The sequence below is a fragment of the Staurois parvus genome, unplaced genomic scaffold (genome assembly GCF_062004578.1).
Source record: "Staurois parvus isolate SC_StPar_1 unplaced genomic scaffold, SC_StPar_1.0 ptg000757l, whole genome shotgun sequence".
Taxonomy (NCBI): domain Eukaryota; kingdom Metazoa; phylum Chordata; class Amphibia; order Anura; family Ranidae; genus Staurois; species Staurois parvus.
Window position 1 is genome coordinate 319,666 of NW_028318553.1, and position 19,923 is coordinate 339,588.

At 42.9% G+C, this 19,923-nt stretch overlaps 1 protein-coding gene across 3 annotated transcripts in view; it reads right to left on the reverse strand.

The window, feature by feature from the left end:
• Window positions 1-3,586: 3,586 nt before the first annotated feature.
• The window catches only part of BRPF1 (bromodomain and PHD finger containing 1), a 65,507-nt gene continuing 49,170 nt past the window's right edge, over window positions 3,587-19,923 (reverse strand). The window contains exons 12-15 of one of the 3 annotated variants that reach the window (XM_089654335.1): window positions 18,212-18,342; window positions 12,431-12,552; window positions 12,086-12,240; window positions 3,587-9,215 (exon numbers count right to left, since the gene is read on the reverse strand). In XM_089654335.1, coding sequence (XP_089510461.1) covers window positions 9,032-9,215; window positions 12,086-12,240; window positions 12,431-12,552; window positions 18,212-18,342 — 592 coding nt within the window. In that variant the 3' untranslated portion in view covers window positions 3,587-9,031. The remainder of the gene's footprint in view (window positions 9,216-12,085; window positions 12,241-12,430; window positions 12,553-18,211; window positions 18,343-19,923) is intronic. The other 2 variants (XM_089654337.1, XM_089654336.1) reach the window with 2 other exon arrangements.

Genomic DNA, 19,923 nt, shown 5'->3' on the forward strand with positions numbered 1-19,923 from the left:
CTAATGGCGCTGCATACAAACCGCATGTGATTTGCATAGGAATGAGGTGCGGTTCCTATGCGAATCACATGCGATGTACCGCACCGCATCTATGTAAACCCGGGCTAAAGAAGGCCTCCGTTATCACAAATCCCCTTCTCTGTTTCATACTACTACATTTTAGCAGAGTTTTACTATGATTTTTGCAAAAAAAAGGTATTAAAACAAAACAGGAATCCATAGGTTTACAAATGAGAATAATTTAATTCTCCTCACACATATACAATATTTACATAGACATGCTCGAGTTAGGAAGGTACAAGGGCCCAATGTCTCCTTTGTGGCACATCAATCAAATGTGCTGCAAATGAGGCTGAAACCAGAGATTTGCTTTCTCGCTACAGACTCGTTACAAAGCCTCTCGTGTAGCTCAGGCCTCAAAATCCAATCACTGCAAGGGCAGCCTTTTTTTGTAAGACAAAGCAACCAATGATAAACCAGCTTTCAGCAGCTTGAAGAGGGTAAAGTTAGGAAACTGGATCTAATTGATGGCTATGAGCCTCCTGCACACCCGCTGTGCTTTGCTACTAATAAGGTGACGGACTCTAACCCTGTTGCCAATCTTCACTCTCTTGTGGTTGGATGCCTGGTCCTTCACGGAGTGCTGTGGTTCAGTCCACCACCCTAAACTTCACTCTGTTCTGTAGTAACATAGGAGCTGGTGGATCAAACCACAGAGCACACATTAGTATCAGGCAACTGACACTCCTGGAAGTGTCAGATGTTGGAAGGTTCTTTGGGTGCTGGAGCTCTTCAGGAGAGCGAAGCTCAATGGCCTGGGTAGGGGGACAGTTTACAGGGAGACCTTTGTTTCAGATTTATAGAGACAGAGTCACTTTAAAAAGAAAATGAACTTAAAAGTGAGATTAAGTTACCCGTGTCTTTCTCTGCAGTGGGAAAGTTTCCAAGGTGAAGGTCTCTGCTCCTGTGGTGGGTTCACACATAGAATAGTATATTATTTTGCATAGAACAAAAAAGTATATCCAGCCAAAGCCCCAAAACTTTTTTTTTCCTTTCAGTTTTGGATAGTGAAGAAGGGTTAGAATTGCGCGCATTTTTACTGCTGTCCAGGATTCAAAAGAGAGATTTCTTCTCACTTCCTGTCATGGTAACTAAAGCTGGCTACAGACCGGCAGTCTCCAAAATGTCTAAACAAAGGGTCAGTTTACTGTCCTTCAGACTTTAGTAGGGCCGGATTGTGGCCAGTGGGAGTAGAAAATGTCCAGGATTCATAAGGGAGATTTCTTCTCACTTCCTATCATGGTGACTAAAGCTGGCTACAGACCAGCACTCTCCAAAATGTCTAAACAAAGGGCCAGTTTACTGTCCATCAGAAATTAGTAGGGCCGGATTGTGGCCAGTGGGAGTAGAAAATGTCCTGGCGTCAGTGGGAGTGTACAATGCCCTATTTTTGGTATTAGAGAAATAGTGCCCCATCGTTGGTGGCAGCAGGAGAAATTGTGTCCCAACATTGGTGTCAGTGGGAGGAATAGTGTCCCAACATTGGTGTCAGTGGGAAGAATAGTGTCCCAACATTGGTGTCAGTGGGGAGGAATAGTGTCCCAACATTGGTGTCAGTGGGGAGGAATAGTGTCCCAACATTGGTGTCAGTGGGAGGAATAGCGTCCCATCCTTGGTGGCAGTGGAAGGAATAGTGCCCCATCATTGGTGTCAGTGGAAGGAATAGTGCTCCATCATTGGTGTCAGTGGGAGGAATAGTGCCCCATCATTGGTATCAGTGGAAGGAATAGTTCCCCTGCATTGGTGTCAGTGGGAGGAATAGTGCCCCATCATTGGTGTCAGTGGGAGGAATAGTGCTCCATCATTGATGTCAGTGGGAGGAATAGTGCCCCATCATTGGTATCAGTGGGAGGAATAGTGCCCCATCATTGGTATCAGTGGAAGGAATAGTGCCCCATCATTGGTGGCAGTGGAAGGAATAGTGTCCTATCGTTGGTGTCAGTGGGAGGAAAAAGGACTCATTGTTCCTGCTGTCCAGGATTCAGATGGGGAGATATCTTCTCACTTCCTGTCATGGTGACTAAAGCTGGCTACAGACCGGCAGTCTCCAAAATGTCTAAACAAAGGGCCAGTTTACTGTCCTTCAGACTTTAGTAGGGCCAGATTGTGGCTAGTGGGAGTAAAAAATGCCCTGGCATCAGTGGGAGTGTATAATGCCCTATTTTTGGTATTAGAGAAATAGTGCCCCATCGTTGGTGGCAGCAGGAGGAATAGTGTCCGAACATTGGTGTCAGTGGGAGGAATAGCGCCCCATCGTTGGTGGCAGTGGGAGGAATAGCGCCCCATCGTTGGTGGCAGTGGGAGGAATAGCGCCCCATCGTTGGTGGCAGTGGGAGGAATAGCGCCCCATCGTTGGTATCAGTGGGAGGAATAGTGCCCCATCGTTGGTATCAGTGGGAGGAATAGTGCCCCATCGTTGGTGTCAGTGTGAGGAATAGTGTCCCATCGTTGGGCTCAGTGGGAGGAAAAAGGACTCATTGTTGACGTCAATGGGAGGAAAAGTGCCCCAATGGCCAGATAAAGGTAAGCAAAGGACTGCATCTGGCCCCTGGGCAGCAGTTTGGAGACCACTGTTATAATCAGACTATTGCTACTGAATCGACTGAAATTCAAGCTGTGGTTGGCCCAGCAAACTCCCAACAATTATAGGCTGCAGTGACTGCATCCCATCGGGTTCCACAGCTCCTTGAATACAATAGCCAGCAGTGGAGAGTCCTCCCTCCATGCTGTTTAGGGTGGATGGAGGGTATCAATTGATGTTCTTTTGTTCAGCCTGCATGTTGAATGAGAGAAATCTGTGTATGGCTAGAAAAAGATGTGGCCAGAAAAGGGGAATTTTTATCAGAGATACACAGCAATTAAAACTTGTATTGTAAAAGAGTATAAGAAGGCTATGACTCCAGCACCATTTTATTGCTGTGTTCCTATTGCAGATTTTCTTTGATTACCGGTTTGGTGATGTGGTTTCTGGAAAAGGAAGGAAGGAGAACTCTCCCTAACAAGGCACCCAACAGCAAAACCCAGCAGAAGTTCTTAAACTCTCTCCCACTATGTTCTAAAACCTAAGAGTTTTGGATGGATTTGGAATTTAAGGAAATTTGAGAAGAAACAACTGTAGTGAATGTGGAAATAGGTGGAGCTGGGAACTAATGTACACAGATGTCCTTGCCAGAATCCCGAGAAAGATATTAGATGGTGATTAAGCCTCTTGCATCAATTTGCAATGCTACCATTACCATTAATAGGGGGGGGGGGGGGGGGGGGGGACTCTTTAAATTAGCTCCAAAATGCCTCAAAAATTCAGTGACATCATCACTAGGGTCTAAAAGAATCAGTGGTGCACTGAAATGAAAATGTTGCACCAAAATAAAAAATTCAGGATGCACTTGGCCAAAAACTTAAACCGAAAGGGACAATTTAAAAAAAATATATATATATTTTTTTACATATAAAATTGTATTATTTTCTACTTTTTTAATTCATATCATGAATTTAAATGAATATGGGTTCAAAACATACAATCCAGTAATGTAAAATAACTTTTATTGAAAGTAACACACAAAAATTGGACAGAAAATAAAATGAAATATATATAAAATGAAAAACTTAAATAGAGACGTTTTTGCATGGAAACCAATAAGATGTGTTTTCTCATTGACGTCAAAGGGACGCGATTTTGCATTGAGGTCAAAGGGACGCGATTTTGCATTGAGGTCACAGGGACGCGATTTTGCATTGAGGTCACAGGGACGCGATTTTGCACTGAAGTCACAGGAACGCGATTTTGCACTGAAGTCATAGGAACGCGATTTTGCGCGGAAGTCATAGGAACGCGATTTTGCGCTGAAGTCATAGGAACACGATTTTGCACTGAAGTCAAAGGAACGCGATTTTGCACTGAAGTCAAAGGAACAAAATTTGCACTGAAGTCATAGGAATGCCATTTTGCACTGAAGTCAAAGGGACGCGATTTTGCATTGAAGTCATAGGAACGCGATTTTGCACTGAAGTCAAAGGGACGCGATTTTGCATTGAAGTCAAAAGGTACACGATTCTGAATTCAAGTCAATGGGACATGATTTTGCATTGAAGTCAATCATCATTATCGGCAAAACACCGATAACCCTATTTTTAGCTGTTAATTTTTTGGCTCCCGATATGTCGGTGCATCACTAAAAGGAATGGTGGCACACACCACAAAATGTCTTTCCCACTAAACACAGGCAGCTAGTGCTCTTTAAGAGAAACAATCAACCGCATTTTAGAAATAGTTCTTAGCAGGTGGCTTTACAACAATTGGCTCCATGGCCTTCTTTTGCAATCAAGGGTTCGGTATCGCTTGCGGACTGGAATGAGGCTGAAGGGACTACAAAAACGAACACACGTTGATGTTGTGCTTAGATGTACCAACAATGTTTGCCGAGGAAGTCTGCATGTTTGGTATTTGCTGAAAACCCCCCTGTGATATCTTTCCAGTTTTTCCAGAGCTCATCAAAGCTAAGCTGTGGGAAAAGGTCACCGTCATCCAACTCTGATTTTTTTTCCATCATAAAACTATAGCTCTTGGAAGACGGAGCATTGTGCAGTCACCCTCACTATACCTGAAATATCAGTTTGGTCTCATTTGCTGGAAGCGTTACCCTATGTGGTTATCTAGAAAGAATGCCCCTTAGTCATGTGACAAGCAAAGCTAGTGCATAGGCAGGGAATATGGCAGGTAAAGCAAAGCTAGTCTCCTGCTTTGCAGCCGTTGTGTCAATCACCAGATAGGTTTCTATCTGTAGTCCCACAACGGAGGGGGCTAAGGGTCACGTACTTTGGCTGTGAAGTGTTTTCTTTCATATGTCTCTTTACAGTAAACGGTCCCATGCCCGCCTCCAGGACTTCTCCAGGGTGTCACCCATCCTCTGGAACTCCCTGCCCCAACCCATCAGATTATCACCTACTCTCCTCTCCTTTAGGCGCACCCTGAAAACCCATCTCTTCAGGGAAGCCTACCCCACCCCCTGCTAACTTGCTGACCTCCTCCACTCTTCCTACCACTCCATCTCCCACAGCTATCTCCTCCTGTGCCACCATCCCCTCCCTCCTAGATTGTAAGCTCGAAAGAGCAGGGCCCTCGATCCCCTCATGTTTTGCATTGTATTGTATTGTTCTGTCACATGTTCTGTCCCCCTTTGTAATGTACAGCGCTGAGCGAACTATTGGCGCTTTATAAATACTGTATAATAATAATAATAACCATTCACAGTCCCTCTGTTTTTTAGTCCAAATTGGCTTGTTTCAGGCCCAGTTACTGTGCCTTTACAGTCTAGATTGGCCTGTTTTAGGCCCAATTATTGAGTTTATATATATTTTTATATATTTTTCAATAGCCACATAAGTTATAAATCTAGTTTGTGTGCACCGAATGGCTTTCAAAACCTGGATATTATCTTGGAAAAGAAGCAGTGACATCATCAAGGTGCTGCACATAGCACGTGCACAGGGCAGAGATGTGGGAGACCCACCCACTACAGGCTACTCCCAGAGGGAGGGGACAAGACCAGCCATCCCTAAAAAGGAGAGAGCAGCTGTGACTGGTCTTCATTACAGGAAATTGATGCAAAGAGGCAAACTGCATGGTTAATGCTGGATTACTGCACAAAAGGCACATCAAGATTCAAGTAGGAATACGCATGCCTCTTGTATTTTGAACAATATTTGTTTAGTTTGATTTCAGCTTTGTGTTTAAGATGCAGCAGGGAAGTGTTTGAACAGTCTGGCAGGTTTTTTTGTATTGCTGTGTGTGTCCAATACTAGGGAACTTTCTGCAAGCTTTCATGTGAGCGAGCATGCATGAGTTCCCCCAAAGCAAGCAGCTTGCTCTGGAGGCACTTGGCAAGGGGAGGGTCCAGAAGTGCTGACAAGGGACCCGAGAAGAGGATCGGGGCTGCTCTGTGCAACACCATTACATGGAGCAGGCAAGTATGATGTGTTATTTTAAAGAAAAAGAAAAAAAGAAGCCTTTATAACCACTTTAATACAAGCCCTTGCTGACCTGTGTAGCTGAAGGCACTGTGGAGAAATCCATCCAGATTTTCAGCTTTCACAGCACAGCTTCTCCAAACTTCACCGACTTGCAATTAACTAGCAGCCTGCCAGTTTTCAAATCTATAAATTTAACATAGAGCAAGGTGCACATTAAAAGGGAATGAGAAAGGACCTTTTACCAGGCTTGAAGGACTTTAGTGCTTCACTAGTGATGTTTCAGGATGAATTGCTTCCTAGTTCCTGCAGCTATAAAGGATGATGGGGACATGTTTTAAAGCTCATTTATTGTTTGTATATATACAAATTTAAATGTCTGGTCACAATTCTACATTCAGCCTAAGGGCTTACACAGTCTTTTCTTCTGATGTACACTTACAATTCTTGTGAGGCTGACCATGGGAGAGAAAAACCTCCTCAATGGTGACACATACAGCAGCATAAACTTTTGCCCACACTATCCTAAAAACCAAAACGTTTTTTAGATGGAGTTGAACTTTAGACAACCCAACAGTATTTCAGATGAATATGGTCCTGACCGCACCTCTACCATATAAAGAAAAATTGTGTGATTATTGATGATGGACTGACACTTTGCTGCATTCCAGGACTTCTGGAGTCCCTTTGAGAAAAGGGCCACAGGCAAAGCAAGGTTATTCCACTCCGCTGGGTGGAACTGAAGCCCGCCGCATTATTCTGAACATTCCAGTGCAGCAATTATAACCAAAGCAAACAGTAGAATTTATTGCGAGAGACGCTGTTTAATTTTCATTTAGATTGGAAACAAACTCCTATAATTGGTAAAATATACTGAGTATGTAGTTTATCACAGAACCTTCAAAGCGGTAGTAAAGTCTGTATTTAAACTTGTACATAAAGGAAAGCTTACAATCAAAGCTTACCTGTAGGTACAAAGAATATCTCCTAAACATTCACCGTTTAGGAGATATTCACATCGGCAATAGCCAATGATGTCACCTGCGCATGCGCAGTGACGCTCTGCATTCAGAGCATAAATTATGCCTTGCAATGCAGAGCGGTGTGCCCCGGCTGCAACTCGTGTGCATGCACGGGTGTGATGTCATCGCGGCGCTGGAGACCGCAAACCAAGAAGGAAGACCAGGTGAAGATGGAAGCATCAGGGAAGCCATGACAGCGCTGAGCTGTAGGGTTCCATTTTCTGGTAAGTGTGTCATGTGTGCTAGTATATGGTGCATAGTAGCACATTATGTCAAAAACATGCAGGGGACCTATTTTTTTTGGCAGTTTACTACCGCTTTAATTAGAAACTGGACATTACTGGCCATTAAGATTTTCATCATCCACTGTGTTTCTTAGTTAGACCAAACTCATACAGGCTAAGCTGGCGGCTACACAGCATGAAATATTCTAGGGATTTATGGCATGCTTTTACCTTGAGAACTTTCCTTGAGTTGTACAATACCTAGACACATTATTACTCCCCAGACCTCTCCTTGTTGTTTGCTGCTCCAGAAAAAGGAGAACTGAAATGGTAATTCACAAAAGCTAAATGATTTACAATTTTTATTGTGGGGGTAAAACATGATTTCTTACATATAGACTTCCTAGATTGTAGGAGACTTTATAGCTACCCCAGATCTCCCTCCCCCACAAACACACATACAGACCTACTCTTTCACTGGGCCTTGGGTATCAAATGTCAATACCGATTACTGTTTATTTTGGCCAAAATCGCAGATGATGTTTAAACCAGCCTGCAAATGACAGTTGACCAGGTTGTTGGCTGTGAAAAAATATCAACTGATCCTAACCGACACATATTACAGTCAAGAGTTTCAATTCACTATGCTATAATGCATGTGTTATTTACCACTTTGATCATTATAGACCGTTATTTAAAACTCTCATTGGCTATCCTTGCTATAAGTATTTGTCAATATGGTAAATAACTAACAATCATTATAGTGTAGTGGACATAAGTGAACTGTGGCCATCCTATGGACATTTAAATGAGAACATATTGTTAACAAGCAGTAAATAAGCTGTAAGCCTTTACTGACCTCTGTAGCTGCTGGCACTGTGGAGAAATTCATCCAGATTTTCAGCTTTCACATCACAAGAACTTTTGTTGCTTTAGACAGCTCAGATTCTCAAACTCCCCAGACCTGGAGTAAATTAGCAGCCTGCCAGCCTTCAAATCTGTAAATTTAACACTAAAACGGAATGAGAAAAGTCCTTGGACCAGGCTTGAAGGAGTTTAGCACTTCAATGGTGAACTTTGAGGATGAATTGCTCCCCAGTGCCTGCAGCTATAGAGAACGTTGGGGACATGTTTTAAAGCTTATTTAGTATTTGTGTATGTACATTTTTAAATGTCTGGTCACAGATCTACTTTAAGCCTAAGGACTTATATAGTTTTTTCTTCTGGTGCAAATGCTTACAGTTTTTGTTACAAATTTTGCAGACAGAACATATTAGGAATGGAGCATAAGAATCTGAAAGGATGGAATACCCCAGTGCTTCATTAAAACCATCAGACAGCTCAATATACAAACATCATAAAGTCTGTACACAGGAATCCATGATTAATGTGTAACCAGCGAAAGGACAGCCAACCCCAGTAGCTCGTCTGTTAACTCCAGAAGACGGTGGCCTGCATTAGAAGGTTTGAATTAAAATGGTCAACCAGCGACCATGAGGACATCTTCTCAGAATGTCATCGTCGTTATCCTGTGTTACCTGTTAGCCCTATCTATGCTCACAGTGACCCACAAAAAACGTGGCACTGACCCTCTCCGCTGTGGTCACGTTATCTGAAAACAGCTGTTCATTTAAGCGCTACTCACTTTAAAAGGTAACCTCTCTGGTTCGGGTTACCGTGTTTTTATTCTTAGTAACACCAGCAGAGTTGTGACACAGGAGGTAAGCAAGAACATGTCACAAAATTTAACGGAAGGTGCTAATCGCTTTCACTTGTCTCGCTGCTCTGTGCGCCTTGTACTTTGTTACGGTGCTGCATGGCGCGTTCGTAGGCGATCTGCACAGATTTGCGGATGTTGGATTTCCTCCCTTCCAGCATTTTTTCCTTATCCAGCTCGCGGTTCAGCCCCAGCGGAACCAGCTTTGTTCTGGGCAGCCACTGCCTGCAGAGTAAAGTATGAGATATTATGCAAGGAAATAATTCAAGTGAAACTAGGCAAAACCAAAAATTAGATATATGCGGCATTGTAATATCATTATTAACACAGCAATTTTTGCTTTTTGGAGCTCCCCTGTAACATATCGCCTGTTGATCCACCCAGTGGATATATTATTTTTCCACTTCATGCAATAAAGTGACAACACCATTCTGCAGTGGAGTCACAGTAGTCTTTGATTAACATGTAATTTTAAATGGACTTTAACCCTTTAGCTGCTGTTGACATCACTTTAATGTCTGCAGCAGTGCTGGCATGTAAGCAAAGTTCTGTCCCCTATAGCTGCTGGGAGTTCAGTTAAATTTTTTTCTCCTGATTATTGGCTTTCTTGTAGAAGTGAATGAGATGTCCCCATCCCTTCTCCATGCTGAGGAAGATGCTGCCCCTCCCATGCGTCCCTGGGCTCACCTGTCCCTCCTAGGTGAGGTGACCTCCATGGTGGGTGTTGGGATGGAAGGCAGTAGTTTGAACCCAGAAGTGATTAGCTACCTTCAGCTTTAGAGCTATCAAACCCCAGTCACCCTGGCTGGAAAAGCTGATTGATTGCAGTCTGCGCTTGTTTATGTTGAACGGAGTGCAGGGCTGACATAAGGGGGTTTATTTACTAAAGCTGGAGAGTGCAAAATCAGACTCACTTCTGCATAGAAACCAATCAGCTTCCAGGTTTCATTGCCAAAGCTTCATTGAACAAGCTGAGGTTAGAAGCTGATTGGTTTCTATGCAGAAGGGAGTCTGATTTTGGACTCTCCAGCTTTAGTAAATAAACCCCAAGGGGTCTTATAGACCCCTAATGTCTCTTTAAAGAGAACCCCTCACCTGCAATTTGCTATCAAATGAGGGCTTGGCAGTCCCCTTGTGACAGCAATAAAATAAATAGGATAATACACTACCTAATAAAATGTTTGCACATAAAGTAAATTATATAAAAAATACCCCCAAAATCTTTAAACGCCCCTCTGCTCCCATGTCCGTAGAAAAACAAATGTGCCCATCGGGTGCACACGTGTACAAAAAACTACGATTGCGCCACACATAATGGCGCACACCAAAGCGGGAGCAATAATTCTAGGGCAGTGTTTCACTGTTAACTCTAATTTGATGATCTGTAAAGACTTTTACAGTTACCTATAAACAACTTTTTGCAGACAGACAATAAGGGGTATCTTAGTGTTTTAAAAAGGAACATTACCCATAACCTAATAAAAATTAATGTTTTTTTTAGCAAAGAACATACATTCCACATTCATAATTATGCTACCAAAATTTGTGTGTGCTGTAAATTCCCTCCAGCATTGCTCCTGTTTCTTCTTGCTGAAGGCTGTCATTTTGCTGAAGCTCAGAGTCCCTGAGCTGCAGTAAATCTTTAGGCTGTAAGCAGATTGGCCTCTCCCTTTTTAAGCACAGTGCTGAAAAATAGAGAGCAACTAAGAATGTACAGAGCAGGGTGAGACAGTGTATTACTGGACTTTAAACACTATAGGCACTTATTTTTCATATTTTACATAGCTATACCTACAAAAGGGGCCAGCCTGAAGTGATCTAGCAAGACCTCATTTTCCAACTAAAGTTCCATTTTAAATTAAAGACACACAAAATAAAGCTCAATTTCAGCCAACACTTTTTAAGCAGTTACCGCAACAGTTTATTTTTTTTTATAAGGTTTCGACAAGATGAATAAAAGCGGTCTGTTTTATAGCAGAAAAAAGCCTGCAATACTTGTCATGCTTCAGCAGTTCAAGGTCCCTCTCTGGCTTCTGCCAGATGCCAGGGTGTGGCCGACTTGATTGGCTGGCGCAGGATGATGTCACTTCTGTGCAAGAGTTTAGTCATCCTGGCACACAGGATCTGTTCTGGAATGTAAATTGAGCTACTCAGTGTGCATTCTAAAGAAGACCACGAGCAGACAAGTAGGTTTACTTTATTGCCAAAGAGACATAGCATGTCTCCTCTGCAATTAAATGCCTGCCTGCTTGTGGTTTTTAACTGAAGACTTTATTGTCGCTTTAAATTAGAATTTCAGCTAAAATCTAACTAGTCCAAAAATGTCGCCTCGCCCACCCAACACCTATGCTAACTCTGCACTGTGAAAAAAAAAAAAAAAAAAAAAATGCATATACTGTGTTTGGGGTGCCTATTTTAGGCCTGCTTCAGTCACATGATCCACTGGTGTTAGCCAACGGCACCTGCAGGGGAATGGAGAGGGGGCCTAACAATGGCCGGGAAACCTGGGAGCAGCGATGTCATCCATAGACTTCCATGGTGCAGCTGTTGTCTGTGCTCCCTCCTCCCCCTTGAAGCCACTGTAGCTGCGGACTTTTAAAAAACAGCCACTTACCTGTCCCTCGGTGTGTGACCCGCAGCCCATTTCACTGGCCATCCTGTATTCTAGGAGACCGGCATCTTCAGTGTGGGCACCCAGCTGTGCAGCTTGCGGCTTCACAATCGGGTACCCACTGCACATGTGAGAGTAGCGCTGCGCTTCATGAATGGTCCTGTAGTCTTCTGGGACCTGTCATGTATCCAAAAAAAAGACAGGGAAGGAGGACACCTTCCGCTTCCGATCGGACCAGAAATGGTTCCCCCGCTTCCCAAAGGTGCCAATCCTTAATGGGGAGCGGGGGAGCAGTCCTTAAAGCGGAACTTCCCCTTTTGGGTGGAGCTCTGTTTTAAGGACACAGGGGAGCCAGATTACTTGAGCAGGCTAAAAATAGTAAGAGAAGGATGCATTTCTTGCAGCATTTACACAGGTGAGTTTCAGCCACTAAGAAGAAACACGTACTGTACAGTCCTCACATATACTATTAATGAGTACTCACCAAGTCCGTTTATTGTCAAAAAACAGAACGAGGTAGAGATGCTCTTGTGCTTCTTGTGTCATCTGCTCTCCTAGCTTGAGAACATCTACGGGTGGTACAGGAATGGGAACCCCGTGGTGAAACACTCCTTCTCGGGGCATCTTTGGGTCGATAATCTTAAGAAAAGAAAGAGTTGGTGAAAATTCTGCAAGGCCCACACTATCACAACATAAAAATTAAAGACAATAAATATCAACAAATGAATTTTTTGGTAGGTTTAGACGACCCGTGGTGATCAGTTATGGTGGACAATTATACAACTACTGTAACATTAAGTAGAATAATAGGGGAGGAACTGATCTCTACCAGAGCTGGATAGGAGGGGTATCCCCGACACTTGGCCCACACCAAGTCTAAGGCTTCTAGAGTGGAGTCTTCGTCTTCGGACAGCCACCCCGCCCCTCGTCCCTCCATTCCTTTGCGTACCACTATCAAACAACAGAAAAGGTCAAAAGTCATACGTCTGCCTGTAATCTCAAAAAATAATGCAGTATAGTATAAAATCTTATAAAGTATATACAAACGGAAAAAAAAACTCTTGCTCTTCTGTCTCTGTACCTGAGGATTTTATACCAAAAGCACCCCAATAAAACACAAAGAAAAGAAAATACAGTAATCCTAAAGTGAACTTGTAGCCAGGCTATAGAAATTAACGTATTTACATATGCAGGCATATACTTAACAATTGGTAAATGAGTTTTTAAGTTTTGATGTGGTGGCTGCATTCATTTTCTCATTCAGATTTTTTTTACCTGGTAATCCTGCAAATACCATTACTTCCTGTTCTAAGGCGCTAAGCTTACTAAGGCTAGGTTCACATCTGTGGGGGTGGTGCAGCCGCACCACCCGCGGCAGCCGCACCACCCGCACAGAGGAATGCAGACCTGCGGATGGGTGCCATTAGTTCTAATGTCAAGCCGCCCACACTGGAAAACACAACCATACTGGGAACGAGGATTCCCGTGCGGGCTGTGTTTTCAGAAGACGTGCAGGGACTTCTTCCCCGTTTGTCACAGGGCACGGGAGTCCATTGAAATGAATGGGCACTCGTGCCCACGCAAAACGCGGCCCGCATATATGTGAACCAGGGGTAACTGTGTATTTGTGGAGAGAGCCATGGTTGCCACCCAAATTGGGCTTTAAATGGGTCTTCCTCTGTTCATTTCTGTTTCAGGGGGGTGGGGCAATCAGTTATTTACAGAAGGAAGATAAAAGTTTGTGCTGTAGTTCAGTCGACAGGAAATTACCAGGGGCATGCATTTCTGGCAAGATCAACAGGTATTTTCTGTACATGCTGAAAATGTTATTAGCTTGAAAAAAATAAGACAAAGTGGGCACCAAAAAAAAGGGTGCATCCTCCACCTGGTAGAAAAAATGTGAGAAGACCAGGTAGCAGCCTTGTATTGGAAAACCAGTACTTGATGACAGAAAGATTGAGAGATGCTCTTGTAACCAGTATGACTTGACAGGGAAAGAAGAAAACCAATCCTAAAAACAAAGTTTGGAGTTGGTTTAGCTGAACCACACAGAAAAGTGGAATGAGAACCACCCTACAAGGTCCAGCGGGATAACCAAAATAAAAATAAAGTAGCTAAGAGAGAATGACTTACAGCCTGAACTGTAGTTAAACAAGGAAGTTTATGGGGGTATCTCTTGGAGAACGGAGACCAAACAGAGGGACCGAAGAAAAATGTCCCAGTTGAGATAAAGACCAAAAACTGCCCTAGGTTAGAAACAAAATGGGGTTCCATGCATGGAAAGGCTAACAGGTCTTGATAGTGCTGAGAGCTAAGCTCTAGCCCAACCTATCTGTAGGAAGGGAAGGCATCCCTGGGACAAAGTCCCATGATAGACCTTACTGGAACATCATTCCTATCCTCAAGCATTAAAAAAAAAAAAAAAAAAAAAAAAAAAAAAAAAAATCAGATTTAGAGATGTTCTTGAATCTCCAATTTCAACAAATGAAAGCCCTCCCTCTTCAGTTTGCAGAGTCGATAAGGAAGAATCATCAGTCCCTGCTCACACGTGTAGCAGGAATGCTCACAAAATTTTTAAATTCAATTCACACACATTTTCGTGTGTTGTGCAAAGAGCAGCCCATTTACTGGAATAGGCTGCCCTATGCATGTTTGTCATGGGAAAGAAACTCAGGGACTGTGTTTGGGGTACCTTTAAGGATGAATGGCACCCAAAAGCACATTCTTCTGCTATTTTGGCACTATTTGGAATTGCAATCACTAAGTGTGAATGGGGCCATAGAGGATAAAGGGTCCAGATCTGGCTGTAAAGATCCCGTCGATCCCACGGAGTCACTAGACAACTACTGCTACTACTAGAATTGAACTAGGATATTAGGGGGTACACATCTGGCATCTTCCACCTACAAAACAGGTCCTGGAGCACACTTCGATGTATGGATCATTCCCCCATGTCCAGATGAAGCTAGCTGGGGAAGTCTGCCCACCAACTGACCACACAACAGGACTAGAACATACAGTTCTAGCCAGGTCAGGATCCAATCTAACACTCTCTTTGCAGCACGATCTCCTGTTCCTCCTTGGTGGCTGAGGCATGACAGTATTGAGGTGTGCACCAACTGGATCCAGATCAGGTGATCTGTGAGAGGATAAATCCAGTGCTGTAGAAGGAATGACATCTCCTGAAACTCCAGAATCGTGAGATAATAATCCTCAGACGGTGAGGGCCTCTGCACCGGCAGGATGGCCATGCCTCCTCCTCAGCCCAACAGGTTGACTTCGGATGACAAAATCTTCCAGAAGGTAAGACTTTCCCAAATCCATAGCTGACAGACTGTGGCATCAAACCAGGAACTACTTGATCCTCAGGGGTAGACAATTTGATCAACTTAGAAACCCTACTTACTTGTCCTATGACAACTGAGTGTAGTGGTGGGACAGTCTGGAATGAGATTGGAGAAAAGAAGTTGCCTCAAAGAGGGTTACCCAAAGAGCCATGACTCTCATGCAACAACTGAGAGACAGTGAACTTTTGGGCTTACTGACAACCACATGATTATCTTACAGAAGGAACATTCTGGTCTAAGCTATCAACAGGAAATTAAGATTCCAGCACCGATTTCTGAAGATTCAGGATTTAACTGAATCACTGAGATATATATACACAATCGGAAGCAGGCTGTCCAACAGAACCCACTGTCTCCGCCACATGAAGTTGCCTAAGTATCTGGAATTGTTCACTTCTGATGCTCAGCTTGACTGGCCTACTCACAGAGGAAGTCTTCAGAGACTTGGCAAGAGCTGAGCCACTGTCAGGTAACAGGGTCTGGAAAGTGTCTTGTGTGAAAATCCAGAGCCCAAAGGTCAATTTCAGGCTAGCCCTAGAATGTCCAGTAGAGTTGGATCCAGTCACACCACTCCAAAAGACAATCGCCCTGGGTAGCTACAATTGCAGTTATTAGTTCTAGCAGCAATGTTGATAATACTCCTGATTGAAGCAAATAAAAATGTAGCAAGATAATGGTTAATCTTAACAGCAGAGCTGAAAAAAGATGCCCATCCTCCTAGAACACTAGCAAAAAGCAGAGGCATGCTAGAAGTTCAAGGAGTTATTCTGGACTGGCCTACAGTTGGTTTGCCAGTGTCCAGTGGTCCAATTCTTGTAGGCAGCAGTATGACCTGAAGGTGAAAGACTTCCTTGTGTCTCTCAATGGATGAGAAAGAAACTAAAACAAATGCAGCCACTACATTTAAAGACTGGTAATCTGTAAAATATTAAATTTTTGTTGAGTTTATTCTTTAAAACAAGCCCTTGCTGAGCTCTGTAGCACCATGGGAAATGTATCCTCAGAGAGCACAGCAAAAGCACTGCTGAAATTGGGAGCAGGGTGAGCTGAGCTGCCATAGACAAGGATTTCAGTGCTTCGGCTGTGAACCTTGACAATTAATTTCTCTACAGTGTCTGCAACTACAGAGGTCAGTAAGGGCTTGTTGTAAAGAACATTACTGCTTGTTAAGAATATGCAAATGTTTAAATGTCCATAGCCTGGCCATAGATACACTTTAAACATAGCAACTAAAGAAAATATATAAGTGCCAGGACAGACTAGAGCCATCCTTCATTATGATTATTTGCCCTAAATACTCCACTTATGTATAGTGTAGAAGAGTGCGGGTTAGAAGTATAGTTCCACTATTTCAGTGTTTGGAGGATGTGAATCATTCAAGCCAAGTGATGAGGTCCGATCCCCTTCCCTGCATGGAATTTTCTGTACTCGAGTAATTCAGCCTGTCAGCCTTCACCAAGAAAACTGAACTGTCTGCTTTGGGTGGACATAACTTTTAAAAAGAATATGATACATACAAACTTTGGAGGAGTTTCTTTTTCTGATGTACTGTTAAAGAACTACTCTGCCTAAAACACACTTCTCAATCATGCACCAGCTTCTTAACCTCCTTGGCGGTATGATTCTTTCTGATTTTTGGTGCTGAAAGCGGTACCATTTTTTTGCATGGAAATATGTATTTTTTTTATTTTAGGCCTGTAATTCTTAGGAATAACTCACTGAAATCTGTCCGAACAAGAGTCTAGTAAACATCCCGGGTAGGATAAAATTTGAAACACGTAATCATAAATTATAATTTAATAAATAATCATAAAAAATAATAATATAATAATAATACATTTAATTCAATAATATAATCAAACCAAAAACACTGAAATGTGAAATATAGCGCCAAGTTAGCACATTGCTGAGCAAAGTCGCAAAATCGTTTTCAGTGTCTGATGACGATTTTTGCCCACAAATCATTATCACTCAATTCTGCAAGTGGTTCTGATTTACTATCACTGTTCTCCTAGCTGATCTAAAACCGCTTTTGACCTAAAGGGACACTTTTTGGACGCCATGGACGTTTCTCAGTTTCCAGGCAGAAAGAACAGACAAAATGCAGGCAGGGTGCAGGACAAAGCATTAGGGAAAAGATGTATGTGAAATGGGTTGAGACAGCAATGTTTTACTATGTAAAATGTAAAAAAAAAAAAAAAAGACTTTTTTTAAAATTTTTAAATTTCCCGCCACCAGCGGCGCCCGTACGTCCCGACGTCACAGGGACAGGACACAGAAGCCGGATGCCGGCATCTGCCGGAGGAGATGGCCGGGGACGCTGCAGGGGACACATTGCGGGAGTGCAGGGTAAGGTAAGTGAAGAACAAATGCCGGAGCAGTGCCGCATGGTATTCCCGAGTGTAGCTCGGGGTTACCGCTCTTGGTACTGAAATGTTACCCCGAGCTACACTCGGGAATACCGCCAAGGAGGTTAAAGAGAAACAGTTACCTGAAAGCAACTTGTGCTCATGGATCCCAGGCTCTCTCCCCACCGTTGGGTATGCCCTGAGTAAGCACTGGTGTCAAGAGTTTTCTTGGGTAGATAACATTTCTAGCCCCCATGTGTTCAGGTGTGGCTATCTTGGTGGTGGTGATGATGGGAGGGGGTCTAACTGTAGACTCTCACTTTTCCGTGGATAGACTGCCTATATAAAACTCCCAGAGAATTCCCAACAGTTGTTTTGTATGTACATCACCTCCAGCTAGGTTAGCTCTAACATGTCACTTTCTCAAAGTTAGACTCCTTATTGCTTATTTACTCTACTTTTCTGAGGAATTCACTGAGAGAAAGTGACACCAACATTTGGTGCTGTAATGCCTGTGGCAGCTGGGAATATCTGGTCACTAAAGTCCTGAAGATATATAAGAAGCCGGCATTTTACTCAATATGATAAGACTAAAGCAAGAGCACAAAATCACCTTTTTCATACATCGGGTCAGAAGCAGTTCATAACAGTGTTGGTCAAAAAGGTGTAACATGTATGTGGCGTGTGCACTATAAAATACCTGGACTATTCTATCCACATTTACCAACTGAAAAAAAAACTTTAATAAAACGGAACAGACTGGGTGGGCCAAGCGTTTTTGATAAATTTTAATTTAAACTGAGTTTATTTGCCATGAGTAAAATATTTCTGACACCTTAAAAGCTAAAAAAGGAAATAAGGATTTAAGAAAGTATGGCTATCCCAATCTGCACTGTCCAGAAAGGAGGTACTTACAGCCATGTCCTACTCGACCTCCCAAGGAATAGGACTCATTTTCAGTTCCTGATGTGTCTTCACTGCTGTAGTCGTGGTAATTCTCTCTTGAGAAGGATGGTTTTCCCCGTCCCTGTTTAGAAGGTGTTGTGCTGCAAACAGAAAAAATGTAATTGACTTAAAGAGAAAAAAAAATCACTTTAGTAAAAAAAAATAAATAAAAAACAATATAAAATTGCTACACAAGCCACTTTGTAATTTATTGTTATAAAAAATGATTTTTCCATTTCAATCTGCAGCCACTCTAATTTTCTAAAACTGTAAAAAAAAATTCAATGCAATATGACAACCTAGAGGTGTTCTATACAGCACTGGTGTACAGAATGCCCCCAGAGTTGTCATTTTCTGCTTTTGGGATTGGTTCATTGATTTTCTCAAAAGTCTGCAATTAGGTACAGGTAAAACTTAAAGCAGAGGAAAAAAAAAAATTAAATAAAAGTCAGCAGCTACAAAAACTGTAGCTGCTGAAAATACAGACACTTACCTGTCCCTCGGTCCAGCGGTTTCCTCACCACAACTGGTTTCAACGGCATCTTCCGTGTGGGCACCTGTGTTAGCTTGCATCTTCACAGCCGGCTGCCCACTGCGCATGCGCAAGAAGTGCTGCACTTTGTGAATGGCCCCGTCGTCTTCTAGGACTGGTCACGTGTCCCAGAAGACTACGTGGAGGGAGGGGGGTGGACAATTTCCACTTTCGATCACCACCCCATCCCCCACAGCTATCTCCTCCTGTGCCACCATCCCCTCCCTCCTAGATTGTAAGCTCAAAAGAGCAGGGCCCTCGATCCCCTCATGTTTTGCATTGTATTGGTATTGTTCTGTCACATGTTCTGTCCCCCTTTGTAATGTACAGCGCTGAGCGAACTACTGACGCTTTATAAATACTGTATAATAATAACCTAGGCGATCGCAGCGGAAGTGGGTACCTGTCAAATTAGGGTACCCATTCCCCCCCAAAGGTGCCTATCCTTAATGAGGAGGGGGGAACAAAAGCTTAAAGTGGAACTTCCTCTTTTGAGTGGAGCTCCGCTTTAAGTATTCCTTGCAAGAGGAACTCCATTTTTGGAAAGATACTCCACAAAGGCTAGTTCACACATGCTAAAAAGCAGGCAGCTGTCAGTTTTGCCCTGCTGTGAGAGGGCAGTGTGATGCAAGTTTCAGGGCATCCCCACTGTTTACTTCTTTCTTTTAAAACCATTTTTGAAGTGTCACATACAGACACTTCATTCAGGTTTCCGCACAACGGCGGGGTGACTTGGTGGCGTCCAGTGCTCTGTAGAAAAATAAAACATGCCAGAGCATTGTGGTGTGAACAGAGCACTTGTAGCTAATGATGTTTTTACAGTGTGGAAAAAACACCATTCACCGCACAGTGTGAAAAAGCCCTAAGACTTGTGTATGAAAGATTTGCGGACACCTCCAGCTTTTCTCATTGGAACACTGATCTTTGCTCAGGTAGTTATACTGTACAGAGTCCCTCCCTTTCAGAAATCAGTCTGGACATGGTTAAACAAACAGAAATTTCCACAAAACAGAAAAAAAACAGCAATCCGAAAGAAAATGTATTAAAATTCTTGCAATAAATCTCTTAGTTAAATGGGTAAATGGATGTAAATAAAAAAACATAATAGGTCTCACAGATTAAGACTGTAAGAAAGGAACAATGGGGTTCA